Genomic DNA, 26,322 nt, shown 5'->3' on the forward strand with positions numbered 1-26,322 from the left:
AAGGTGGGGCTTAAGGAGGGGGATAGAGGAAGGTCTACCTCTGGGGCCTTGGCACTGCTGGCTCACCCACAGTTTCATTAATAGATCCCACACCTTGGTTCCCCTATATGCAGATCTGTTTGGAGTTGAATAAATATATATGTCTGTTCACCCAGCCTTTGTGTCTTGCCTCTTAATTTCCCTGTGTGGTTGCAAAACATTTTGTTCCACTTTTGTCCTGAAAATAGTACAAGGAGCGAAAAATCCTGGGATCACTCCCTTTCTAAAAGGGGTTATATCGCCCTCTCTTTTAAATATGGGAAGAAACAGAGGAATGCTTGGCAGTGTGCTAGCAGTGTTGTAGGCTTTCCTGATGTTCTGTTGTTGTTTTTTAATTTCTTTTATTTATTTATGGCTTCTTCTGGGCAACAGTACAGCCGGACTCCTACAACTTTTGTAACCCCAATATAATATCTAGTGAGGAAACATGATAAATGTTCTCATATTTAGTTCCTTGGGTCAAAAGTGGTTATGATCAGTAACACTACAGATCAGAATTCATAATTGCAACAATAAAATCTCCTTTTAAAAAATCCAAACCTTTATGATTACAAAAATAATTGGCTTCCACGCTCTCTGGAATGTTAATGCATACTTCCCCGACATAATTTCAATCAGCAAAAAATGCATCCTGCAGCTAACCAAATGAACTTTGAAGTGAGTGACATTGCCAGATTTAGCAAAGCCCTCTCTAAATGTTCTCTTCCCTTTGCAGAATTTAGCAGAGATATGTGTGTGCCACAAAACAATTCCCATGCTATTTGAGTGGTGTTTGTTAGAAAGCAATGTACTTCTCCACCTTTAATTACAATGCACTTTCCCCCTCCAGCATCTAAGAAAACACTGGCTGGTGAATAGCTCAACACACACACACACACACACAGGGGGTGGGGGGGAGAGGGAGGGAGGGGGGAGGGGGGAGGGAGGGAGGGAGGGAGGGGGAGAGAGAGAGAGAGAGAGAGAGAGAGAGAGAGAGAGAGAGAGAGAGAGAGAGAGAGAGAGATTCAGCCAGAGAGCAACAACAGAGAGGAGGAGAGGGGGGAAAATGTTTGTTGAACTTCAACAAAAAGCTGTTAAATTTCAAGAGATTTACATACTGTTCCCCCCACCCAACCCTGCCCTCCTACCCAACCTTCGGTTCATTGCTTGCCTAACAATATCCAGCCTGAAATGAACTGAATGCAAGGATGTAAACAGGGAGATTCTAAACAAATTACAGATGAGCGAATGCCCATTTCTAGTAATGGATACATCTGCATGATCATTGAAAGCAAATAAGAAATAGAAAGCAAATGACAAGTGTGAACTGGTTTTTAAAATACATGCTTCAAAAGTGATGCAGAGAAAAGGGAAATAACTTTAAGAGAGCAACAGCAGACCCAGGCAGCTATTCAAAGTAGAAATGGGAAGGAGAAATGTGGGGGAGTGGAGGTTAGAAGGCTGAAGGAGAAAGAAAGGTTGGCCATGGCCAATGAATGGCATGACGGGTGAAATGTCCATGATATAATGGCAGAAACCACAGTGCAATGCCAACTCCCAAAGGAGAAGTATAATGTGCAGCATATAATAATTGTGGAATATCAAGAATAATTTTTTGTGGTATCGCCTTACTGTTCCTAATGCAATAGTTATGAGTAGGCCTCAGAAGGATCCTCTCACTTCATGTGAGTTTGCATTTGGTTTTCTGCTGTGGTTAAGTGATGTTGTTTTTGTTTTTCGTATACATTTATATTCTGCCTTTCTTCCACCATGGAACCCAAGGTGGCATACACGTGTTACCCAGGTGGTTTCTTATACACACATGGATCAGATCCAGAGCTTCAGAAAAACTTCAGCAAGGTGCTGGCCCCATGACATGTGCCTTCAGACCATACTCTGGGATCAGAGTATGGAAATAATGTTGATTGGACTCAAACTTTTATTCAGCCATGAAGCTCACTAGATACCCTCAACCTCACCTCTCTCACAGGATCGTTGGAAGGTTAAAATGTGGGGAGACCACAGATGCTCTATCCCGAGATCCAAGACCACCAGTGTTGAAGACAATCTTACTCGGCTACGAGTGATCCCCAGAGAAGAAGATGATATCGAGATCCCTGGAGCAAGGGATGGATAAAAATATATCTAATAGAATTAATGAATTCCATTTTAGATTTTGTTCTTACTTATGTGCTTTGTTTTGGTCTGTCAGTGTTCTGCGGCTTTGACTGAAGTGATAACAGAATGTGTTGTTCTTGGCAGAATTCGCTTTGTGCATCACACATTTACTCACAGAAGGATGGGCACAGTAATTCTCTCAGGATGTATTTCTTATGTGCTTTCCTGTGAAAGACTCAATCGCCATTGTTACGGTTTTTCCACCACTGCCTGTCACAATTTCCATTGATATCCATGCCTGCTTGGAACTTCATCCTGTGAAGGATATCTACCAACTCTGCCTCATCCTTGAGTGGGTGTGCATAAACCCACCCACATTTATACACACACCCCATTCTTCCATGAACTTGTCCTTCACTTCGTCCAATAAAATCAAGTTACTTGAGCCACACAACCAGTAGCCAAACTAATAATTTATACTTTGTCTTCTCCTTCAGATACTCAACCTTATCAATCTACTTGCGCCATCACACTTCTGTTATTCCATCATGGGTCTGTCCATCAATTCCTCACTGTTTTATCATCCCATCCCACACACTTTGTTGTTCAATCATCTCCCATCAACGTTCTCCATGACTGAGTTCATGCATTTCTTCCCTAGTCCAAACTAACCAGCAAAATGGTTCTACATAGCCACCACGTTGTCTACAATTCATTCCCAATACACTCTTTTTTGCCTCCTCATTGCCTTTCTTACTACCCCAATGGAGACTTATCTTTTCCATTCCTAGAGTCCTCCTCAATGCCCTGATGCCATCTTGTGTGATGTTTGCTCTGACTTTAGACTCCTTCCCGCACCCCTTCCACCTGCCCGATACAATTCAGCCATTGCTCAGCATCCTGATTTCAATTCAACATCCTAATTTCATTTCCATCTGGTCCCTTGGCATTCATCTTATTCTTTGCATTCTCCCTTTTGCCACTCAACTCACCTACGGTACTGCGAGTGATGTCCACTTTCTCATTCAACTCACCACAATGTGCTCCTTGCCACTGTTCACCCATTTCCCAAAGCTGCTTCTGAGTGACTGCACCGACTCCACAAAAGCTGCTTATTATTCCGGCTTATCCCCCTCAACGTTCTCTATTCAACAGCTGTACTCTACCTCCATTAGCCTCACTAATCCTCTCCTGTTCCAATGTCATTCCATTTTGAGAACTGCCCAGTCCCAGCCATACTGGTGCCAGAGCCTGCCTAACGTCATTTCACTTTGGGAATACCCATTTTGTTGTGTCATGCTGGGCACTGCCATACCTCTCTGTTCTGGACACTGTCATTTTACTGTCAGCTTGCTCTCCATGCCGTTCCACTACCAATCTGCTCTGCCATTACGCTGACACTTTAATCTGGACAGTATCATTCCATGCCATCATTCTCACCTAGACAATATCATCCCACAAGCCACCCTTTTTTCTGGACACTGTGATTCTGCTGTCATTTTGCTTTTCAAATTGTTTCCATTTCAGAGGCTATAATTCAGGCTTGGACTGCCATTGGACTCTGGAGACCAACACTGCATCTTGATGCACATTCGTTCCTATTAGACCAGTCCTTCATATTTGTGCCTTGCAACTCCACTCATTGCAGTTTTCCTTCTTTCCTCAGTTCCACAGACACCCCCACAGCATGCACATATTTGTGGCATTCCTCTGGGTTCCTTGAGCCCTACTGACAAACCCCAGGGCTCAGTTACACCAGCTGACCTGCCTTTCCTTTCTTCTGCAGTGCAGTTCTGATGCATTGTTTTTTTATTAAAAAAAAACCCATTCATGCCTATTGTCATTCAGTTGCGTTCCTTTTTCAGAAATTATTCCGGACGGGCTAATCTTATTTTCCATGGCCATTCACTTTTCTGCCATCAGTCTTAAATATCTCCCAGCGCAAAAATATAAAAGATTTTTTTAAAAACAGCAACAAGAACAACAACTGATCACATAATTACGCCATCAGGAGTCCCCCTATCGTGACAAAGAAATTAAAGCAGGCGAATTCCTGTCGCCGCGAACAAGACAGGCAAGAAATCAGTGGAACAATTCCCTCTCTTCAAATCCACCCGCCCTTCCCAAAGACGATAACTTAGGTAAAAAAGAGAGAGTGGGGAAAGAAGCAGAAATCACAGGCTTCCGGAGTCACTATCACTTGCTATTTGCAGACTGATTGAGTGTCTCTCTCTCTCTCTCTCTCTCTCTCTCTCTCTCTCTCTCTCTCCTGCCACAATCCTAAGCATGAGCCCCCTAGATTTTGGGCAAAGAACAAACAAGGTGTTAATGGCAGCCTCGCGGAAGAAATTGCTATTGTTCCCAACAGTGGAAGGCGGCACTTCGAGAGCTGCGATGTTTTCCCTCGGAGCGCCAGATCATTTAAATCTGCATCGCGGTGGCGAACTGACAGCTCTTGGGGCTGCGACAGAGGGCTTTAAGCTTTAGGAGCAAAGACCGAAAGGAGGGAGGCGGCGGGTGGTGGAGGGAGGGAGGGGGGTTAGAGGACGGAGAGAGGGAGAGGGAGAGAGAAATCAAAGGCTGCGCTCTTGCTCTTCTCTCCCGCGCGCGCCCCCTTCTCTTCCCCAGCCTCAGAGTTTCGCTCGCAGCCAGCCACAGCCGTGTGGGAACTGAAGCTGGAAAAACCTCCCAGACGCAGAAAAAGACCGGCTTGTAGTGGGGAGGGGGGGAGAGACGTGCTTGGGGTTGAGTAGCTGTGACGTGCGAAATCACACCGCCGCGCCGGGCCCACTTGCCGGAGCCGAGAGGGAAGCCTGCCTCGCGCACGCGCACACAGCGGAGAAAGGCGCGGAGAGGACGTCGAGCGGAGCGCGCGGTGCTTGCGCTCCCAGAGCCTGAGCTGTCGGTCGGCGGAGGGAAAGGGAGGGAGGGAGCGAGGGAAAGGAGCGAGGTGGTGGAGCCACAAACGCGCGCGCGGACAGCCGAGCGCGGGGCGCACTCGCCACAGGAAACAGCGCGAGGGAGTAGCGCGCGCGCGCTCATTTCCTCACACACACACAGACACACACAGAGAGAGAGGAGAGAGGGGGGAAGCGCACACGCGCACACTGGAGCTCACACACATCTCCATTCTCTTTCCTTCACACAGAGAGGGGCGCGCGCGCACACACACACGCCACGCGCGCACACACACACTCACCGTGGCTCGCTCTTCCCGCGCTCCAGCCGAGCTTCGCCGCCTTCCCTTCGCTCTCTCGCGGACTCCTTCCTCTCCCCTCCGCGCTCCAAGAGCTCTTCGACATCCTCGGCCGAGGCTATAGCTTGCAAGGGAGAGCTTGTACAGCTATCCCCCTCCACCTCTCCACCTCAGCCGCTGTCCTTCCCTCAGGTACTTGAGAGTCGGAGGGAGGGAGAAGAAGAAGGCGGCGAAAAGAAGAGAACGAGACCAAGCCGATTGACAACCACCACCAAGATCCAAAGCCCGCCAACAAATCTGCAATAGGGCAGCTGGATCTCTTTGAGTTTGCTTTCTGGGCTCATCTCCTTCGCCGGGTCTGTCTCCGCTGTTGGGTTGAGACACTTTATTCCCAAGTGAAACAACACAAGAAAACCTCTGCTTTCCAGCCAAGTCCATTGCCCCCGCCCGCCCGCCACCCTTCTTTCCTGCAGTCTCTGGTCGGGGGCTTTGGCTGCCCTCCCCCTTCTTTTTATATGTGGTTGGATTTGGTGGATCTGAGAGAAGCCATCCTTTGGCCGTGCTGAGCCTCCCTCCCCCTCTCTCTGCTGCGGGTTTTTCTTTTTTTCTTTCCCCCCTTCCCTTCCCCTTTTCTCCCTCCCCCTCAGCAGCCCTCTTCTTCTTCTGCTTTTGGTTTTTTGGATGCGCGCTGAGGAAAATGGGCAACGGCGCTTCCGCCCGAAGGGGAACCTCTCCATGCCTGCTTTTGGGACGTGTGCCTGTGGCGGTGGGGTCTTCTTAGAGAAATAGCCTGCCTGCTTTCGGAGTGGAAGGTAAGGCTGGGGCGGGAGAGGGGAGGAGAGGGAGCTCGGGGGTGAAGGAGAGACAGGAGCCGCGGGGGGTAGGTAGGGGTGTGAGAGAGACACGACGCATCACCTGGCGGGACCCCTCCGCGCAAGTGCTCCCTCCTCGCCCCTGGAAAAAGTTGGCGAAGTCTTCTCGGCGACTGGGCAAGGCATTGGCTGCCCTACCGCTCGACCCAGGGAGGTCTAGCGCACGATCGGGGTGATTTTCTCGCAAGGAGAGGGAAGCGGGGGATCCTGAGGTTAATAGGAAGTTTAAGGGAAGTCTGTGTGTGGGTCTTCCGTGGCGGAGCAGATCCGTGGAGTGATGGCGCCGTCTAGGTTCGATTAAACTACAGTGTCACTGAGGAGGGTGGGAAAAGACGAGGATGCTTATCGGTGGGAAAGATTTCGACGAGCAGTCTTAGATCTTTTGGGAACAGTTTTGTTTCCCCCCCCCTAAAGTAGATAGCACCTTCACCTCCAAAAAAAAACACCCCTCCATCGGAGCCTCCTGCTTATAAAATGAAGTTCTCGTCGTTGGCATTTGCTGCATCGTCACCCCAAATCCTCTCCTCTCCAATGTACCCAAAAGAGAGCCCTGTGTAGTTGACAGAGGATCGCCTCTTTCCTATTCAGAAGAAAAGGAAGGAGGGCGAAAGCCAAAATGCTGTATTTTCTTTATAGGAAGCAGCCTAGCACTGAAAACCATAGTATTTTAAAAAAATCTTGCCTGGCTGTGTCTCCCCCCCCACACACACACACCCATGCCCTCCTCAGGCATTTATTGTCTTAAACCAAATACATTTCCTTCAGATTTTGAGGCAGCTCTCCTCACACTGATGGAATTCCTAATTTAGTGCTCTACTGCTAAATTGCCTTTCAATGCGTAGACCCTCCTGGACAATGCTGCGCACAACTGCAATGCCTGTAAAGTGCTCCAGCAACATTTGTAAAGAGTAGATGATTATTAGCAGTGTTTACCCATAGCAAGTTCACTTCACAGCCTTGAAATGGCCTATCAAGTCTGTGGTTGTGTGTGTGTTTTGCAAAGAAGCCATTTGCTTGTGATGTTCAGCAAACAGAAAAATATAATGGTTTGGGTAATGGGGGGGGGGGCATTTGGTAATTTCCACAACTATACCTCTTCCCCTCCAGAAACCTCTCTACCTACACATTTAAAGAGAGTCACTGCTGTTTTTCTCTTCTCGGTGTTCAGAGCCTGCGATTTATAATCTGGGAAGCACAAAATCTCTTTGAGGAAACTGAATCCTCCGATTTGTTCAGCATTACGCAATTGGGGGTGGGAGATGCCTGGTCATTCGGAGAGAAGATGAAAAGCTAGAGAGAGTGAGGGGAGACTGTGTCAGAAACTCAGTAACTCTTTATGTTTGCCTCCAGACAAACAATGGAAGAGGTTAGTGTTGCCAACTAAAAATATTACCTCAATGTCACTTTTATCAGCTACCACTTACAAAGAGAACTAGAATTGTTAAGGGCTAAACAACTTCATAAATGTTAATGCTGAAAATGGGCTATATGGCATTTATTCCGTAGGTGAGTAAATGTACCCAAGGCTCACTTCCTTTAGTTACACCTTTAGTTGGGACTAAAATAACTACTATATTTGGAAAGGGTGCTGGTAAAGAGAAGAGATGACAGTAGATTTCATTAACCAACACAACTGCTAGCAACAGAGGGCAAGGAACAACCAGGACATATAATCTAGGTCTGCTTCCGAGGGAAGTTCTAGCACAGAAATGCTGCCTAGCTCCATCTTGGGTGAAATATTATAGATCGACTTTGTGTATCCCGAAAGAGTATATCACACAGAAATTGTAGCATGCAGAATTCTAAATTTTAGTTCTGCTGATAGCTAGCAAAAAGTTATTGCTGTCTAACCAGCTATATTCCCTCTGAAGATAACACTTCCAATATTTCAGTGTTTTTCAATCTTGATATGTCCTCCCGAGTTTCCTTTTTAAATGAAATCTTAATATAACCAGGATGCTACCGCAATGGCATGCAGCCATATGGGAGATAGTACCCCATCTGTAGCAAATAATAATTTGTGCATTTAAAAAATCATAACTCTACTTCACCACAATTATTTCTGAAACATAATAGAAAATACATTGTGTAACAACTGCTGCTCCCAATCCCCTTCCTCCGGCAGTATATGAAAATGTTGTATAGAAAGGCTCCTTAGCTTAAAAGTCAATTACTGTTCCTCTTCTGATCTATCAGACAAAGACCATTGAACCCTAATTTGGGGTTCATGTGGAGAGTCATGTGCTGCCAAACTGTATATGTGTTAAGCAGGAGGAGGCATTCCAATTAATAATGTAGCAAATGTTATTTTTGAAAATTTGGATATGGAGAATTTGACAGCTAAACTGGCCACATGGTGGCACTGTTCACACAGCATCCAAAATTTTCTTGTATTATAATTCTCTTTTTAAAATAAAAATAAAAAAGAAGGCGAAGAAGTCCTCCTTTAGAGGAAAAATATACGCACATTCTAACTGAAATATTGAAAACAGCTGGCTGAAATTTTGGAAGGAGTTTAATTTTCATTGCATGAAGCATTCGACCTGCATTCTTCTTTCCTCTCCTTTCCTACAGGCCAAATGACATAGGATGAAGGCTGTTCGTAATTTGCTGATTTATATATTTTCCACCTATCTACTGGTTATGTTTGGATTTAATGCTGCCCAAGACTTCTGGTGTTCAACGCTGGTGAAGGGGGTCATTTATGGATCGTATTCTGTAAGCGAAATGTTTCCCAAAAACTTTACAAACTGCACTTGGACGCTGGAAAACCCAGATCCAACCAAATATAGTATTTACCTGAAATTTTCCAAAAAGGACTTCAGCTGCTCTAACTTTTCACTGTTGGCTTATCAGTTCGATCATTTTTCCCATGAGAAAATTAAGGATCTCTTAAAGAATAACCATTCTATAATGCAACTCTGTGATTCCAAGAATGCTTTTGTATTTCTGCAGTACGATAAGAATTTCATTCAGATTCGCCGGGTCTACCCCTTCGATTTCATAGGATTATACAAAAAGGAAGATGATCAAAAGTCTTTCTTTGAATTTTTGGTGTTGAACAAGGTGAGCCCAAGCCAGTTTGGTTGTCACGTATTATGCACTTGGCTGGAGAGCTGCTTGAAATCTGAGAATGGGAGAACAGAGTCCTGTGGGATCATGTATACAAAATGCACCTGCCCTCAGCACTTGGGAGAATGGGGGGGAGATGACCACTCCCTGGTCTTGCTCAATAATGTAGTGCTGCCCCTTAATGAGCAGACTGAAGGCTGCCTCACACAGGAGCTGCAAACCACCCAGGTCTGCAATCTCACCAGGGAAGCCAAGCGACCACCGAAGGAAGGTAGGTGCTCTTCAAGAAGGCTCAGCTGTCCTACAGCCCTTTCTTGTTTTTGATTCAACTGATATATATATACCATATATATAAGTCTTGTCAGAGTTGCACTCCACACCAGCTGCCTGCATGAAAGGATATCTGAAGGTCCACAGACAGTCACCCTCTGGATTCCTTCCAAGAGGGAGGATTTAATTTTTCTTATTTAATCTGATAGAAAAGTGCGGGTTTTTATTATTATTTCCATTAAAGAGTCCTCATATTTTACTGAGGACTTCTGGTTTTGTTTTCAGACCCGCTAAGAATAATTCTAACAGGTTGGAAGCCAAGTTATTATCTTTCTTCTCACTGCAACCACACAGCTACCATACGCTTATTCACCTGTGATCCTGTTGCTTTGGCTTTGCAAGGAAGATATTTCCAAAGGCATATGGGTAACCTGAATGAAGTTCCAAAGATCCAATTTGGCCAGAATCCCAGAGGCCAAGGGTGTGGGGGGGGTAATCATAAGGCACCTTGTGAGATCTGTTTCAAGGTATTCTGAAATAAGGGAGCATTCATTATGGAGCTTCAGTAATGATTTGTAAGATCAGACTTTAAGAAGCACACAAACTGGAGACATCCACCATGTTCTCTTTCTGGTATTTAGAGAAGTCCACAAGGAGGCTACTGCTATTTAAAAAACAAAGCAAAACAAACCTCTAGGCAAGAGACGTTCCAGAAGAAGCCATAGCCTCAAAAAGAAATATGAATGATTTGGAGATTGCATTTTAATTAAATAATTAAGCAGCAAGCTATGTTAAAAAGACGCAGTTATTTAAAGAAATAGCTGACTGACCTATGAAAGATATTGAGACTATTATCAATGCATTTCTAAGAGTCACTTAGAAATCCATTCAGACTACAATTGTATACACACACAAGAGTAAGCCCCATTGAACTCAATGGGACTTAACTTTTGAGTATAGGATTGTGCTGTCAATAACTTCTTCCTGCATGTCTTTGTACCGTAGCTTATCATGGACAGGTGCAAAAGAAAAGGAGAGAATGTGGCTGTAGTAAAATCTTAAGGAAACAAGCACCAGGGTCAGAAAGCTACAGTGAATGATACGAATGGAGGCAACCAAATGTAGAAACGTCATTGAACTAAGCTATAAATACAGAAAACACTTGATGTGTGATTAAAATTCAAAATGATCTAGTAAGATAGGCTGGCGTTCCCTAACGTAGTCCCTGTGCTGGAGAAGGTTGCATTTTAATGCAGGAAATGTTTTCTCTCTCCCTGGTTCCTACATGGTCACAAAGCTCTCTGTCTATGGGGAGGCAGAGCCAAGCTCCCAGTCTCCCTAATAGAAGTTGCCTTTGTGAAGGAATGCAAAATTGACACGTTGTTCTGTGAGGATTTTCTTTAAGGGCAGCCAAGGCTGAGTGGTGTGGGAGAAGAAAAGCTGAAGCTGCTCAAACTGCTGAGCTGCCAAGGATACTCCTAAGGGATGGGGGCAGGGGGAGAGCAGCTCAACTCCCTTTAAGCTAAAGGAGGAGGATGAAGGTTGCAGGGAGGAGATCTGGGGAAGGGGTGGCAGGGTAAAGTAGTTAGGGAGCAAGGCTTGCCTTTGATTTCCTTCAGGTCAGTGTTCCTCCAAATTCAGTCTGCAGCTGGGGATAAAGACGACAAAGTGATTTTAAATTACTCAACTGCTTGTTCCTTGTAAAGATCCCATAGAAGCCCTTGTAACGGCAGGGATGGTATTTAACATCATTTAAAACTAATTAATGTCCCTTAGAATAAGAAATCCCCCCCCCCCAATAGTGATGCTTGAAGCTGACTATTAAGACAATTAAACCGAAGAAAGTGTCTGAGAGACATGGGAACCCATTAGCATTTGAAGGCTGTAATTGTTATTGGGAGCTGTTGTGGGCTTTAACCCATTCCTGATGGCAAGTGGGTGGGGCAAGCATTTCTTCCACCCGCCCAAGTCCCCAATGGCCAGCTTTATAGAAGAGGAGCAGCTGTGGGGCAGTTTGCTGTTAACACAATTGGAGGAGGGTAGGTGGGTGGATCTACAGAGCTTTTTGGTTGTGTTTGTGATGGATGCATCAAGATAGTCCTGGGATTGATGGGAGAGTGTGGCTAATGTGACTGCCCACACCCTTTTTTAGCACACAATAGAAGTTCCCACAAATCCTGGTCTTAGTTGTTTCCCCAAAAAAACGGCACAAACACTGGGGTGCAGTACTATTTGGAATTCCATAGTGTAGAAGAGGCTGCTAAGTATAGATTATTGCTTTCTCACCTCCTTGTGTTTTGTTGCTAAGAATTCCACAGAGTTAAACATGATGTTTCTGACATCTATCCTATGGGACACAGTATGTGCACCCATGATAATCTATCAAAATGTCATATTTAGGAGCAAGGCAAAGGGGAGCTTCCTTCAAAGTGGAGCATCTGGCAACCTAGATGCTCATATACCAGAGGAAGTCAGATCTGAATGTTCTTTCGAAAGTGTTCTAGGACCAGTCTGACAGCTAGCACACTTTGGCAAATTGGGGCTTATGATTCCCACAGAGCTTTGGATGGAGCTGTTATTCACTGAATGCAGAGGCCATGCAGCAAGAGCATTTATAGTGTCATTTCTCAGCTGCTGTATTTGGGGAGCAATTAAATTTTAATTGCAAAAGAGATGCCATTCCTCTTGTTGTACGTGCTTCTCTCAACATCCATTCCAGTTAAGCCACGGGATACTTAGGAAATGGAGACATGTGTGGGTGATAATTATATTTGCCAAATACATGTTTCTACCTAATTTTTTTAAAAAAATGTAGGCGGAAATTGTGACTCAGTGCTTGTGGTAATGTGCCAAGCAGAATAGATAGGGACATAAGTGAAAACTGAATTTTATTAGTGTGTTTTAAAACATGAAAGTCACGGACCATGCAGAGAATGTATTTTACTTTAAATTTCAATTATATTTTATTTGTAGTGACTCCTATTTGTCATTAATAATATTCTCATGACATTAGCAAACATATAATATTAACATAAAAATAAAGATTCCATGTTCTTTTCTAGAACATAAAATATTATTTCTATCTCTTTCACTGTTGGGGATAGATTTTCTTTTATATGGTGTTAGATCTTGATGAGAAATATATTTACATAATTCTGTGTTTTTGAAATTTATCAGTGAAATTTTAATACATTAAAGCTGACTGTATTTTCTCAACTATCAAATTCAACTTCTTGTGAAAAAGGTGTCTAGCTCCGTACTGTTTTTAAGAGTTCAAAGGAATTTGAGAAATTAAACATTTCAAAGAAGTAAAATAATTGCTTTAAGGTTAAGTCTACTTGTGTGTGTAGGTGTGTGTAGTTAATTTAGTTTATTTTCCAAAATTATGTCACATCTGTTTCTTCAAAGAGATTAAAAGCAGGTAAGAAACAGCAATAAAAGCAGAAACAAACAAACATGGCTCTCGTTTGCATGTAATGTTAAGCCAAACAATGGCTTAGCATGAACAAGCAAATGGGTGAGCTCCCAGATCAGAGGTTGTGGTCATTTTGATCCTCCATGGTGGTTTTCCTGCTGCACTGCACTAAACTGGGGTTTGGCCTAGTGTGTTGTCCAAAGGCGAAACCATGGTTGCAGCTTGTGATTTGTCCAAAGAGAGCTAAATCTTGAATCTGGGTTCAGACAACATGCTAAGCCAAAGCAAAGTTTGGTGGAGCTCAGCAGCAAAATGACTAGGGAGGAGCAAAGTGGTGAACATCTACTGTACTCTCCAGGAGCCTAAACACTAAACTATGGTTTGGTTCAGTTGATATGCTAACTGAGGCCATAATTAATCTTTTTTATTAAAAAAAATCCACTTTACATTTCAGATTAGTAAATTAACAATATGTTTAACAAATTTCTGTAGCACGTAAATACTATATATCAGGGACGTCCAACTCCCAATAGACTGTGATCTACTCACAATATTAAAAAAACTGGCTTTGATCTACCCATTGTTGTAAAAAACTAGCAGTGATCTACCCAAAGTTTTTGAGCTTTTTTTGGGGGAAGCCAAAGTTGTTGAGCTTTTTTAGGAAGCCAAAGTTGTATTTTATTTCATTTTACTTTGCTTTTTTCTAAGGAGATCGCTGGGGGGCCAGAGATCTACCAGGATCTACCAGGAACAGCCCATGATCTACCTGTTGGACATGCCTGCTATATATTATTAAAATTCTGACTCTCTAGTATATGGTCCCCCAAAAATTAGTTTGAAAGCTGCAAATCTTTCTATGTAATAACAGGTTTCAGGTTTATTTCTATTATGTGTTTGTGATAAGAATCCAGATTGTAATTCAGCACGTTGAACACAGAGACGGATTTAGGGGAGCGAGACCAGTTTGGTCACACAGGGCGTGGAACCTCAGGGCACCGCAACTATGCAGTAGATGGAAAACAAGACACATAGAGGCGCCAAATTTTGGTGTTACACAGGGCGCTGCTGACATTTGAAATCCCACTGTTGAACAGACATGTCTTACAGATGCAATATACTAGTTATTTCTATTGAAGATAGCAGAATTGGTTTTTCATGGCTCATAGAAATAGAAGCTGAAGTTTCATTCATAGACCCAATATACTTCAGATCTGGTGCTTGAAGCCATACTATGTTCTTTCCTGGATTTGTAAATGGTATATATACCATATTTTTCCATGTATAACACGTTCCCATGTATAAGACGACCCCTATTTTGGGGGACCGCAACTAAATTATGGAGGATATTGCCCAGAGTTGTTGAGCTTTTTTGGGGGGGTTGCCCAGAGTTATTGAGCTTTTTGGGGGGTGTCACCACCACCAATCTACAGCCTGCCCACCAGTGCAAATTGCATGCATCACCACAGCCACCAATTGTCTGCACACTCACCGCCAAAAGCCTACCTGCACACTTGACACAACCACAGCCGATTACACCCTGCCGTAAATCAACGTCCAATTGCCACAACCACAGCCAATCATCAGCAGGCCTTGCCGCCGCAACCAATCACATGCCCAATCGCCGCTGCCAATCGCCCATCTCATCTCTGCTATCCGTGTATAAGACGACCCAGAATTTCTGCTTATTATTTCTAAGGAAAGAAGATTGTCTTATCTTATACACAGAGAAAAATATGGTAGGTTTTGCAAAGGCCAGGAAACCTTTGCAGTGTGGCAACTGCTGGGCAGTGACTCTTAGGCACCCTATAGAACAAATTTTATATTAGCTTCTATTTTAAAATTTGTTGCTGACTACAGCGTCATTATGTAAACAAATCCAATTCTGGCTTTATTCTGTTAAAGTTGTTTATTATCACCAACATGAAAGGAGCTCTGTATTTGAAATGATAGCTGCTTTGAACACATTTCAATTGATTTAGGTTACACAGCAAATGGATACTTGTTCAAACAAAGAGATCTGTTTGCTACTATGAAAAACTAGTTTAAAGGAAAGATACAAATTGTTTTATTTTCAGTCTTCATGACTACATTCCAACTGGAAGGCCTGACGCTGGCAATATTTAAGAGTATTATGCTCAATGATGCACTATTGTAATTTATGTTCTGTATTTATCTTGCTATTATTTGGTTGATAATGACATTATAGTTTATCTGTTTATTATTTGTTGAATTTGTTTCCTGCTTTTGCAACAAATGTTCTCAGGGCAACCACAGATGCAATAAAAATATAGTAAGGTACAATAAAACAGAAACAATAATAATAAATATAAAAAACCACACATGACAACATCACTAAAGCATAAGTAAAAACAATAAATTAATAGCAGTTTCAACCTTTTTTATTTACTTCACAAAATGTATATTCTTATATTGATTGTAAAAGCAAACAAACCTCAAAGGTTTCCAAAATATATTGCACCACACAATACAGCTAAGCAGGTGGATGCCAAAAGTTCTCCCATTTATCTTGCAATTCTGTACCATGTTGTGTATTCCAGGACATAACTAATAACCCTGAGGGTTTGATACCTTGAAGCCCTTGGGCATGCAGACTCAACTGCCTGGCATTAATTGTGAGATAGTTTCCCTCTTAAGGATTAGGTTAAAAAGCATGACTGAAACATAGTTAATTCTATATAAACAGCTGGATACTCTTCACTGAAGAGTATCTCCATATTGTAACTCTATATTGGGGAAAAAATATGTTCATTTATTTGTGCTTTAATGCAAATTATGTTGGGTAGGGGAGGGAGATTGCATGGTGGAGTTAGCACTACAAGCCATGCCACAGAGCTATGGCTATGGCAGGAAGTTGTGGTGGTGGGGGGTCACTTTCTTCTTCCTTTATACATTCCTCCTCTCCTCTCTCAAATGGGAGGAAAATTACTACGCCATCCCCAGGGATCTCATAGCTTGTGGTACTTTTCGAGGGAGGGCTTGAGAGAACAAAGTTTTGAAACCTGGACACGCCCTGTTTTGGATCATGCTACTGGCTGAACACCATCACAGCTTTGCTAGATTGGAGCTGCATTTTATTACCCTAAGAGTCAATGTTCTTAGGCAGGGGTCAGCAAACTTTTTCAGCAGGGGGCCGGTCCACTGTCCCTCAGACCTTGTGGGGGGCCAGACTATATTTTGAAAAAAATAAAAATGAATGAATTCCTATGCCCCACAAATAACCCAGAGATGCATTTTAAATAAAAGCACACATTCTACTCATGTAAAAACATGCTGATTCCTGGACCATTCGAGGGCCGGGTTTAGAAGGTGATTGGGCCGCATCTGGCCCCCGGGCCTTAGTTTGGGGACCCCTGTTCTTAGGTATGCCAGTACATTAACTTGACACACAGTAACTGAGGCACATTCACTGAGTCTTTTTTTCATGGTTAGCATCAGGGTCAGAACAAAATGGTAGATATTGTAAGATAAACGTCACTTTCTGGGTGTGTGCAAACCAACCCTCCAAAAGCAAATTCTCTTGGGTCATGAATAAGGTCTAGCTCTATGCCATGTGTTTCATTTATTCAATGAAATCCTCTAATCCTCTTCAGTACTTCACTTTTACAGAGCAACCAAGCGAATCTAGAGAGGTGGAATTTAGCTCACAAACGCTTATGCCACAATAAACTTGTTAAGGCATCATTCAATCTGTGTTTTGTGCATATGTTCACAGGCCTACTCTGAGCACAACTCTCCATAAGTAAGAGAAGGGCAGTCATGGGGAAGGAGTTGGCAGTAGAGGAATCTTGATATGAAACAGCACATGCAGAAGTGGGAAATGAAAGACTAGCTCTTTATCTGAGGGCTTATCCACACTAACCCATTGCTCTGCTCTTTCCAGCCACCAGCCTGCAGTTAGAAGCTCTGTGCCCCGAGCTTTTTGCAGGAAAAGCTCTGTTGGACTCCAACTCCCATCAGCCCCAGCGAGTAAAGTCAATGCTCAGGGATTATGGGAGCTGCAGTCCAAGAACAAGTTCCCCATGCCTCCTTTAAAGTATGTTAGGGCTCTGTTTTCATCATTGCATATGATTGTACTTTGAAGCTGGACTGGGTGTGTTTTTTTCACCATGTGTTGAGGGTTGTTTCTGCTGCGTTTACATAAGCAACAGATGTACTTGACTCTGAATCAAATGCTTGTTTAGCATTCATCATCCCCTTCCTCCAAAGCTTCAGATGGGATCTCTCTTGTATTGTTTAAAACGTCATTTATATCCTTATCAATTTCAAAGTTAATTTAGTGGAAGGAAGGAAAGAAACAAACAAAGAAAGAAAGATCCCATTGGTGGTGTTCTGCTGCCAGAAGACATATATAATTAGAATGTGAGGGGCAATATTAGGCACCTTCTTCTTTCCTGCAGCACCCAGGAAATCTCCCAGCTGCTTTATAGGGTTTCCAAGCTTGTGGAGTAAATGGGAGAGGTCTGCAGAGAGGAAGAGGAATCACTGGAAGTTTCCTCCCTCCCTCCCTCTTCTGATGGCAGATGCGTTTTGTCAACAGTGACACCAATTAGGTTCCACCCACTGTTTTTAAAGCAAAAAAGAAATACAGTAGTACCTTGGTTTAATAAAAGCTTAGTTTATGAACAACTTAGATTAAGAAAGCTGCAAATGCAGAAGTAGGTGTTTTGGTTTGTGAACTTTGCCTTGGAGGCAGAACATGTTTTGCTTCCTGTTGAGTGTGTTCCTTTTGTAAATTGAGTCCCCCGCTGCTATGGGAAAGCATGCCTTGGTTTAAGAACACTTTGGTTTAAGAACGGACTTCTGGAATGGATTAAGTTTGTAAACCAAGGTACCACTGTAAGTTATTTGTGACATCACAGAAGCAAGTCAATCAGTACTATGTAGAGCCAGCTTTTGTTGCATCCTAGCAGAACAGGTTTCCCTGTTGGCTCAGTTCAGAAGAGAATGTTGTTTCTGACTGTGTTCCACAGCAGCCTCACTACTGAAATTACATACATTTGTACACAGCCTAACATGGCTAGCCCACTGGTATTCACCGAAATACCATTAGTTGTTGTTTTCACAGTTGCTATGAGGAGTAATTCTCTGTTTTGCAAGTTTGATTTTAATACGATAGTTTTTCACTGTGCAGGTTACAACAAGGGCTGAGCCAAAGATCTTCCGATTCTCTTTTCCACTTATAAGTAACCATTCCAGCCAGGCTCAGTCACAGTCCACTCTGGATAACTCCTTAATCTATCAGTCATTTGCAGCTTTGCAGCCGCTGCCCTTCCCATGCTGTTCCAGTGACATTTCCCCTGCCCCTCTGTTTCATCCTAACTTGAGTAATCTTTGCCAACCGTAGATCCTCTTTTTCAGGATACTGTATATAAGAAATGAAAAGCTCCTTCTAAAGCATTGGAATATTTGCAACTGCCTACTGTTGCCAATATTATTTCAATAGTACAGTGTCAAAATTTGAACGAGCATTTCTTTGTGCTGACCAGACAAATACAGATGATATATGGAATAAGTTTAATTGCCATTAATTCTACATGATTTTACTGAGAATAAAAAAGAGATTGAATGTTGAGTTTAATTTGCCATAAACATAAATGTTGGAATGGAACTGTTAAAATGTAGACAACAGTATGCTGAAAAATATTACATAAATTTACTAGTATGCTGCCAAGAATGCAACTGATGAATATTTGTAATTGCATTTTTGTATCCATTCGGAAAGGATTGTCAGATTTAATAACATGGTTGTACTGTTTTTATTCTGTCTATTGCACAAATGAAAGCATGCTTTGGATCATGTGCTGGAAACCTTGCATTACAGCTAGAGATAGTCATTAGATATTTAGGAAGAAGTAATGTACTGTACTCCATAACCACCTTCCTGTTCCCATTCTGCTATCTAATAACAGTTACTGTACTTTTCTTTCTTTAGTTGTGTTGTTCCTATGACTTGAGCATGCTAACAGTTGCTGCATGACTCCTTTGGGTTAGTAGTGACATAAACGGTAGAGTTTGCTTGGTTGCATTGTATTTAGGTAGGCTGGGGGGCTTGCAGTTGACTCCTTTGGGAGAATGCAAAAGCCTTGGGAAGACTAAACAAGAAAATGGTGGTTTCATTCCATTCCCAGTTCACACATAAGTTTTATAACACGCACACAGAACTGCCACTAAATTCCTGGGACAATTGCACATATTGAATGACAGCACAGTAATCTATAAAAAAAGTATTTTTCCTTTTGTATTAAGTTTTTGAATTACTTTTCTATTCTGCCAAGATATTTTTAATATTATCATCTAGAAATATCAGCAATGCAGTGTTCAGTGTTCATTTTTAATTTGTACTAGAATGATCTGTTTAACATTTCAATATAGAGAAAGTAATTTATTCAGAGAAGAGTTCTTTCTTCCAAGGGAATTAATCTTTATTAAGCTTATTCAGTCATACTCCATGGGCTCTATCAAAGCATCCACATTCAAAGTTGTTGTGGCTCTTTATATCTCAAATTGAAGTTTAGCTGTTTCTCTGTAAATCTACATTACTTATAATAAACTAAAGGTCACATTAGTATTCCACTGGGCATTATTTGTATTTACTGCTAACAGGAAATATAAAACAAGGTAAAGAAAGTCTTTGTACAAGAGAGAAAGTGCAACTGTACAAATGATGTTTCTGTGACTTATGAATATACTAGCAATTAAAGTTTTTGGTTATGCTTTTTTGTTCTCAATGAAAGATTTTGATGAGAAGTATAATCATATTTGCATGGTGTATAAATACATTTTTCAATTTATTCTTTTTGTTGTTGTTGTAAGTCTTGCCCAAATGAAGAGAACAAAATGGAGCATAAATTTTGGCACACACAAGAAGTGCAAGCAGACAGAATGCTAAAAAATAATTTGAGGGGAGCATTGCTAAAAATAGTAAGGCAAACAAAAAGTTATTTGAACACATTAGTAGCAGGAAACTAGGGAAGTGGCTGGACCCTTGGATGACAAGGGAGTCAAAGGTGTGCTAAAGGAGAATAAGGAGGTTGTGGAGAAGCTGAATGAATTATTTGCATCTGTCTTCTCAGTGCCTGAATAAATGTTTGCGGAAAGGAGGAACTGAGGGAGAGAGTCAGTTGACAAATCTCCAGGCTCAGATGGCATCCACCTAACAATCTTCAAACAATTTGCAAACAGCTCAAATGTGGGGTTGCTGATTTTCTAACAAAAATATGTAACTTGTCTCAAATCAGCCTGTCGTGCATACATGAAACACCTAATTTTTATTTTTTTAAAAATAAAAATGGTTCTGGGTGTGATCCTGGAAATTACAGGCAAGTTAGTGTAACATCTGTCCTGGGGAAACTGATGGGAAAGTATTGTTAAGATAAAGTTACCAAGCAGAACAAGGCTTCGTGAAGCAGAGCCAATATGACCCAGACGCTAATAAAGTGAGATGAGCGCCACAACCCCAGAGTCATCCGCGACTGGACCTAATGGTCAGGGGTCCCTTTACCTTTACCTGTTCACACAGTGCATAGTTAAACTATGGAATTTGCTCCCACAGGAAGCAGTGATTGCCACCTATTTGAATGGCTTTCAAAGAGGATTAAACGTATTAATGGAGCAAAAGGCTCTTGATCTCTACAAGCCATGATGGCTATGTACTACCTCCAGTGTTGGACACAGCTTGCCTCTAAATACCAGCTGTTGGGAATCACAGGTGGGCAGAGTGCCATTGTGCTCATGTCTAGCATGCAGGCTTCTCACAGGAACCTGGACAGTCAATGTGAGATGGAAGAGATGGACCATTGGATGGTTTCAGAAGGCTTATCTTACAGTTCTTACTGTATATTCCTGTGTATAAGACTACTTTTTAACCCAGGAAAATCTTCTCAAAAGTTGGGGGCCGTCTTATATGCCCAGTCATCTTATATGCCGGAATATACATACATGTCACAGAACCACAACTGCTTATAGGTTTTGGGAAGCAACCACTATGCTCACCTATCTTAGAGTAAACCCCACTGAATCTAATTGGACTTTTTTCTTAGTGGAAAAGTATAGGATTGCAGTGCAAATATTCTGTTTCTTCAGGATTAAAAGATTCTATAACAAATTTGTGTGCCCACACCCTTAGGTATATAGTAGGAAGCTTTCGCAGAATGCCCCTTGTTGCAAGTATCCCTTGTTGCATTTTATTATGACTCAGTTGGGGGCTCATATAACCAGATATTTTTGGGATACAATTGGGAGGTTTTCTGTATATTCTGTAATTAGTCCAGGTTACCACTGCAAGGGGGGTAGAGCATCTGCTCTGTATGCAGAAGGTCATTGATTCAATACCCAGCATTAAGCAGTAGGGCTTGGAGAAACCACTGCTTGAAACCCTGGAGAGCCACTTCCAATCAGTGTAGGTCAGGCATAGGCAACCTTGGCTCTCCAGATGTTTTGGAACTACAACTCCCATGATCCCTGACCACTGGCCCTGTTAGCTAGGGATCATGGGAATTGTAGTTCCAAAACATCTGGAGAGCCAAGGTTGCCTATGCCTGGTGTAGGTAGTACTGAGCAAGACAGACCATAGGCCTGACTTGGTACAAGGCAGCTTTCTATGTAAGGGAAAATACTTGTAGCTGTTGAATTGGTGTGCAGTTGATTTCATTCTAAATTATTTATAGATTTCTCATTGTTTTGTGTGATCAATGCGCAGAGTGTTTTACAATAGTGCTTAAACGACAAAGAGATGTGTGGCACTATAAAGACTAACCAATTTATTGTGGCGTAAGGTTTCATAGCCCAGAGCTCACCAAGAGAATAAAAAAATATGCATAGAGGCTGTTAGAATTAGAGTGATGGAGACAGCCTCATGACCCTTATGAGGGACAAATAAAAAAATAACTAAAAGACAGTGGAGGTCTATGATTAGATCACCTATTTCTACATCATGTGTCAAAATATCTTGAGCCTGCCCTGAATTTAAGAGCCTGTTTCAGAAAAATCTAGAGTTATGGGATATTTACCCTTTAAAAAATGTTCTGCTTTCCCTAAATAATAATAAAGTTGTGCAGAAGAACTCCCTAGTGGGTGTTGGCATTGTTCAGTAGTGACCATATGGGTAATTAGGTTTGTTTACATCCTAACACCATGTGTTTTGCTTTTGTGCAAAGTGACTGCTAGAAAACTTTAGGCAGTTTTATATTACAGATTTATGCTATTCTAAACATTTTTTCTATGAAACCTAGTCAGAGGAAATAAATGTAATCCTTTTTACATAAAATCATCTGTCATAAGCCAAAATGAAGCAAAAGTCATGTTGCATGCCTGCTTCTTACTGTGGAATCTCACCCTGCCTTTTCCATGCCTCCCAATAGCTTCTGGCATTGAGAGACATGATAAGAAATCACTGCTGAATCCTGCTCTGGAAATTCAAAGCAGACAAACAAAAATATTCAGAATCAGTTAAAGCTTGCAGGAAAAAGATAAGGCAAGTGAAAGAGTGGGGAGGGTTGTATGCTAGCCCAAGGGGGTTAAGATAATAATAAAGGCTTTCATATTAAAATATGGAGCAGAGAGGAACAACTGTGTGAGAGGAAAATACCATAGATGAATTAATTGTGGTTTAAAATAGAGACTGAAGAAAAATTTAGAACAATGGCAAATGGGAGAAAACTGGGAAAAATTGAAAAATGGCAGATCACCATATGGCAGTCAGCATCATAGAGTATCTAAAGTACTCAGTGATCACATGACTAAAAAAAGCATGTGTGTCAAGGTATAAATTGACAGGAACTCTGACAGTTGTCTGATAAGATGTTGGTGGACCATTGGTGGAAATATCTGTATATACTTTGACAGAAAAGTTATCTTTACAGGAAATAAGATTTGCCAAAGCACATTGCAATCTGTTATTGAAAATGTTTTCTTTTGCTAAAAATGATAAAGATATAACATGTAAAGATAAAATGTCATCTTAAATGAAACAACAGATGAAGATGTGATCAGTTTTAAGAGAAGAGTGGGTTGAATCCAGTTAGTGCCCTTCTACTCACAGAAGGGTTATTGATTCAATGAAGCATCAGTCATGGAAGACAAAAGGAGGTAAGTTTTCCCCTCTCTCTTGCAGTCGCTCCTCCCCACCTTTGAGCGCCAGAGAGTTGTGAGATGCTTCAAAACAGGATTGAAGCAGAAGGGTGGGCTGCAGGGTAAGGGGAAATTGGCAAACCCAATCTGTTGTCTTCTTCTGTTAGCAGACACGACTGCTGGATCAAAAGTCATCCTGTGAGTGCAAGGGCATCCATTGGGATTCCACCCAATCCTCCATTTTATAAAAGATACTGCACATGGGTAATTGCTGTTCTACGTGTTTTTCCCTTTAATTTTGCAGGGCTGTGTAGGGAAGGCCCATGTAGGAACAGCTGAACCAAATAAGAAAACTCTGAACTCTTGTCTGTGTTAATTTTTTTTTTAAAAAAAAAGAATCACAAAAAAGACTAATGACCCAGAAGAGGACTGTTGAAAGGTTTAGATCAGGCATCCCCAAACTTCGGCCCTCCATATGTTTTGGACTACTGTTAGCTAGGGATCATGGGAGTTGTAGGCCAAAACATCTGGAGGGCTGCAGTTTGGGGATGCCTGGTTTAGATGTTGCTACTGTTCTTCAGGGGTTTTTTTGCTTGTTATGTTAGGGGAGGTAAATCCTGATTGTTTCAGCTCGTGATAAACATTTTTCATAGCAAATCTTGACTGGTTTCGTGGAGTAGCAGATGCCACCTGTGTATTACTGATTGTTATAGAGCAGGGGTAGGGAACCTTTGGCACACCAGGTGTTGCTGAACATTTATTTATTTATTTTTTATTTATTTACTTACGGTAGTTTTGTACACCACTTGACTGTTTTTTTTAAAACAAACAAACAACAACCTCAAAGCAGTTTACAAAAGACAAAACAGTAAAATCCAGGGGAAAAAATCATGATGATACTTTAAAACATGCAAAAGGTAAAATACTAAAACAGATTAGAATTGCTACAAATATCTAAGCATCTGATAGGTTTGTTGAAATCAGTGGTGCCAACAAGCGTACAGTGCTAACTTAACTTCAACCTTGGGTGAGCCCATTCTAAGGAACATAACAAGGCATAGTCCCAACACCTAGGCCCTAACTTAAGGTGAGTAGGGAGGCCTTCCTGCCCCTCCCAGGCTCCCCCCCCCTCAGGGCAGGTTTGGCAGGTGAGCTTCAAGAACATTCCATATCCAGCCTAAGTGCCTTATGGCCCAAATGTGTGTGTCTATCTGTTTCCTCCTGATTATTATAGGTAGGTATAGTCCCCTACAACCCCTTAGTTTTAACCAAATAATTACTGGTCCAGTTTTTGTAATAAACGACATGTTGTTTTACCCTAAGCACTGCATTCAGGTAGTAAGTTCTACCTAACTGCTTGATTGTTAATTCTCCATGATTTGTTGCATGGCATACCATGGGTTATAATATAATACGGTAATAATAATAATTTATTATTTATACCCCGCCCATCTGGCCGGGTTCCCCCAGCCACTCTGGGCGGCTTCCAACAAAACAGAAATTCTAAAATAGTTGAATCCAACTAAGAGATACTCAGAGTAGACTCACTGAAATTGATGGCCTTGTTAGTCAAGAGCATCAAGTACAGTGGAACCTCGGTTTATGAATTTTTGGTTTATGAACGCCGCGGACCCATCTGGAATGTATTTTTTTTTTTATTTTTTTTTTTTTAAACATAATTTTTATTGATTTTTACAAATTACAAAAGATGGTACATACATAAACACCTTTTCCACCTTCTTCCCACCCCCCTCCATGGGTCCTCCCCTGCCACAGAAGTATCCCACGCAGGTGATCAGTCAGAAGTGGTCCATTTTATGATTGGGTTTCTGTCCTCCTCCCCCTCCCCTGCCCCCCAAGCCCCCCCCCTGCCACCAGGGAGCTCCAGTGAACCAGGGCAGTACGCAGGAGTTCATCCATCCAACCATCTATTGTCATACCAAAAAAAAGAAAATACAAAAAGAGAAAAAGAGAAAAAAGAGAAGAAGAAAAAAAAAGACAAAAAGGAAAAAAAACAAAAAAAATTCATCATAATTGTTAAATTCATAATTGTTAAACCATATTTTGTGGGCTTCCCCACCCTCCCACCCTTCCCCGGTTTTCCTCCCTTATTTATCATCTTCAACAGTTTCATAGTTCATATTTTATAACATACACCTTTATATCTTGTACCACTTTTAAACTATTATCATTTTCGCCTATTGTCCAATCACTGAGAAATCAAACTCCCATTTTTTCTTCCCGTGCCTAATTTTTACCCCTCTATAGGCCTCCATATTTTCACCTTTTTCCAGAATCAATTCACTTTTTAAACCTATAACTATTCCCAAACTAACCTTACACCCCCCGGGTACCGGCTCCACCCCACCAATCCAGCAAGTTCCATAGTCAGCAGTCCAGTTATAGTCCTATTAACCCATCCTTACAATCACCACTTCACTTTCCCTTCACCCCACCCCCTGTTTGCAGTCTTTTGCCATCCAGGCCTCCATATCAGACCCCTGAGCTTCTTCTCTTTTCTGCTTAATTTTTCCTTCTTCCCTGTGGTCATTCTGGAGTTCCAGTAAGTCCAGTCGTGCCCCCCTCGAAGGGGAGGCACTCCATCCAACTTTTTGTAGAGTAAAATCATCATTTTTTTCGTGATGGGCTTCATTTTGTATTAAATCATCACAGTCCTCATCATTGTCATTCTCACATTCATCTTCTTCAGTTTCAAAAGCTTCATCTTCTAGGAAATCATATTCTGTCATCACAATCTGGAATTGTTGCTGTAACACTTGCCGTTGTGTCTCCTCTTGACATAGTTCTATTCTTGCTTCCCACATTAAGGTCAAAACAGTCCGCTGAAACTCAGGCGGGTACCTTTTTGTTGACATAGTTCAGTCCTGTCAAGGTCAAAACTTGTCACATGGGGTGGAATATGATCGCAGTCTATTTTCTCGACTCCATTTTAACAAGCTGGCTGCATTCTTAAAAATAAAGTTCGAACTCACATTTCAAAAGCATATAAACCAAAAAAGAATTTCCAAAAAGTCCAGAGATAAAGATAGAAATAAAATTTAACTATAAATCCTGGTCAGCTCACTGGGTTTTCTGGGCTGCCGGCTCCCGAGAAAAAGAAAGGTCTTTCTTAGTCTTAACTTCATTCTGCAGGGCAATCACAACCACAGTCTCTCTCCCCTTTTACCCTGCATTTAGGGGAGATTCTCTTTGATGCCTTTGAGGAATCCTTTTAAGTTAAAATCTTCTGTTTACGGCTTCGGGTTTCTGTT

The 26,322-nt window shown here is 41.9% G+C and overlaps 1 protein-coding gene across 2 annotated transcripts in view; it reads left to right on the forward strand.

Moving 5' to 3' along the window:
* The first annotated feature begins 4,798 nt into the window (after positions 1–4,798).
* The window catches only part of ADGRB3 (adhesion G protein-coupled receptor B3), a 434,966-nt gene continuing 413,442 nt past the window's right edge, over positions 4,799–26,322 (forward strand). For both annotated transcript variants that reach the window (XM_035109688.3, XM_088665841.1), the window contains exons 1-2: positions 4,799–6,144; positions 8,779–9,547. In XM_035109688.3, coding sequence (XP_034965579.1) covers positions 8,794–9,547 — 754 coding nt within the window. In that variant the 5' untranslated portion in view covers positions 4,799–6,144; positions 8,779–8,793. The remainder of the gene's footprint in view (positions 6,145–8,778; positions 9,548–26,322) is intronic.

The sequence above is a fragment of the Zootoca vivipara genome, chromosome 3 (genome assembly GCF_965207765.1).
Source record: "Zootoca vivipara chromosome 3, rZooViv2.hap1.1, whole genome shotgun sequence".
In the NCBI taxonomy this organism is placed as follows: Eukaryota; Metazoa; Chordata; class Lepidosauria; order Squamata; family Lacertidae; genus Zootoca; species Zootoca vivipara.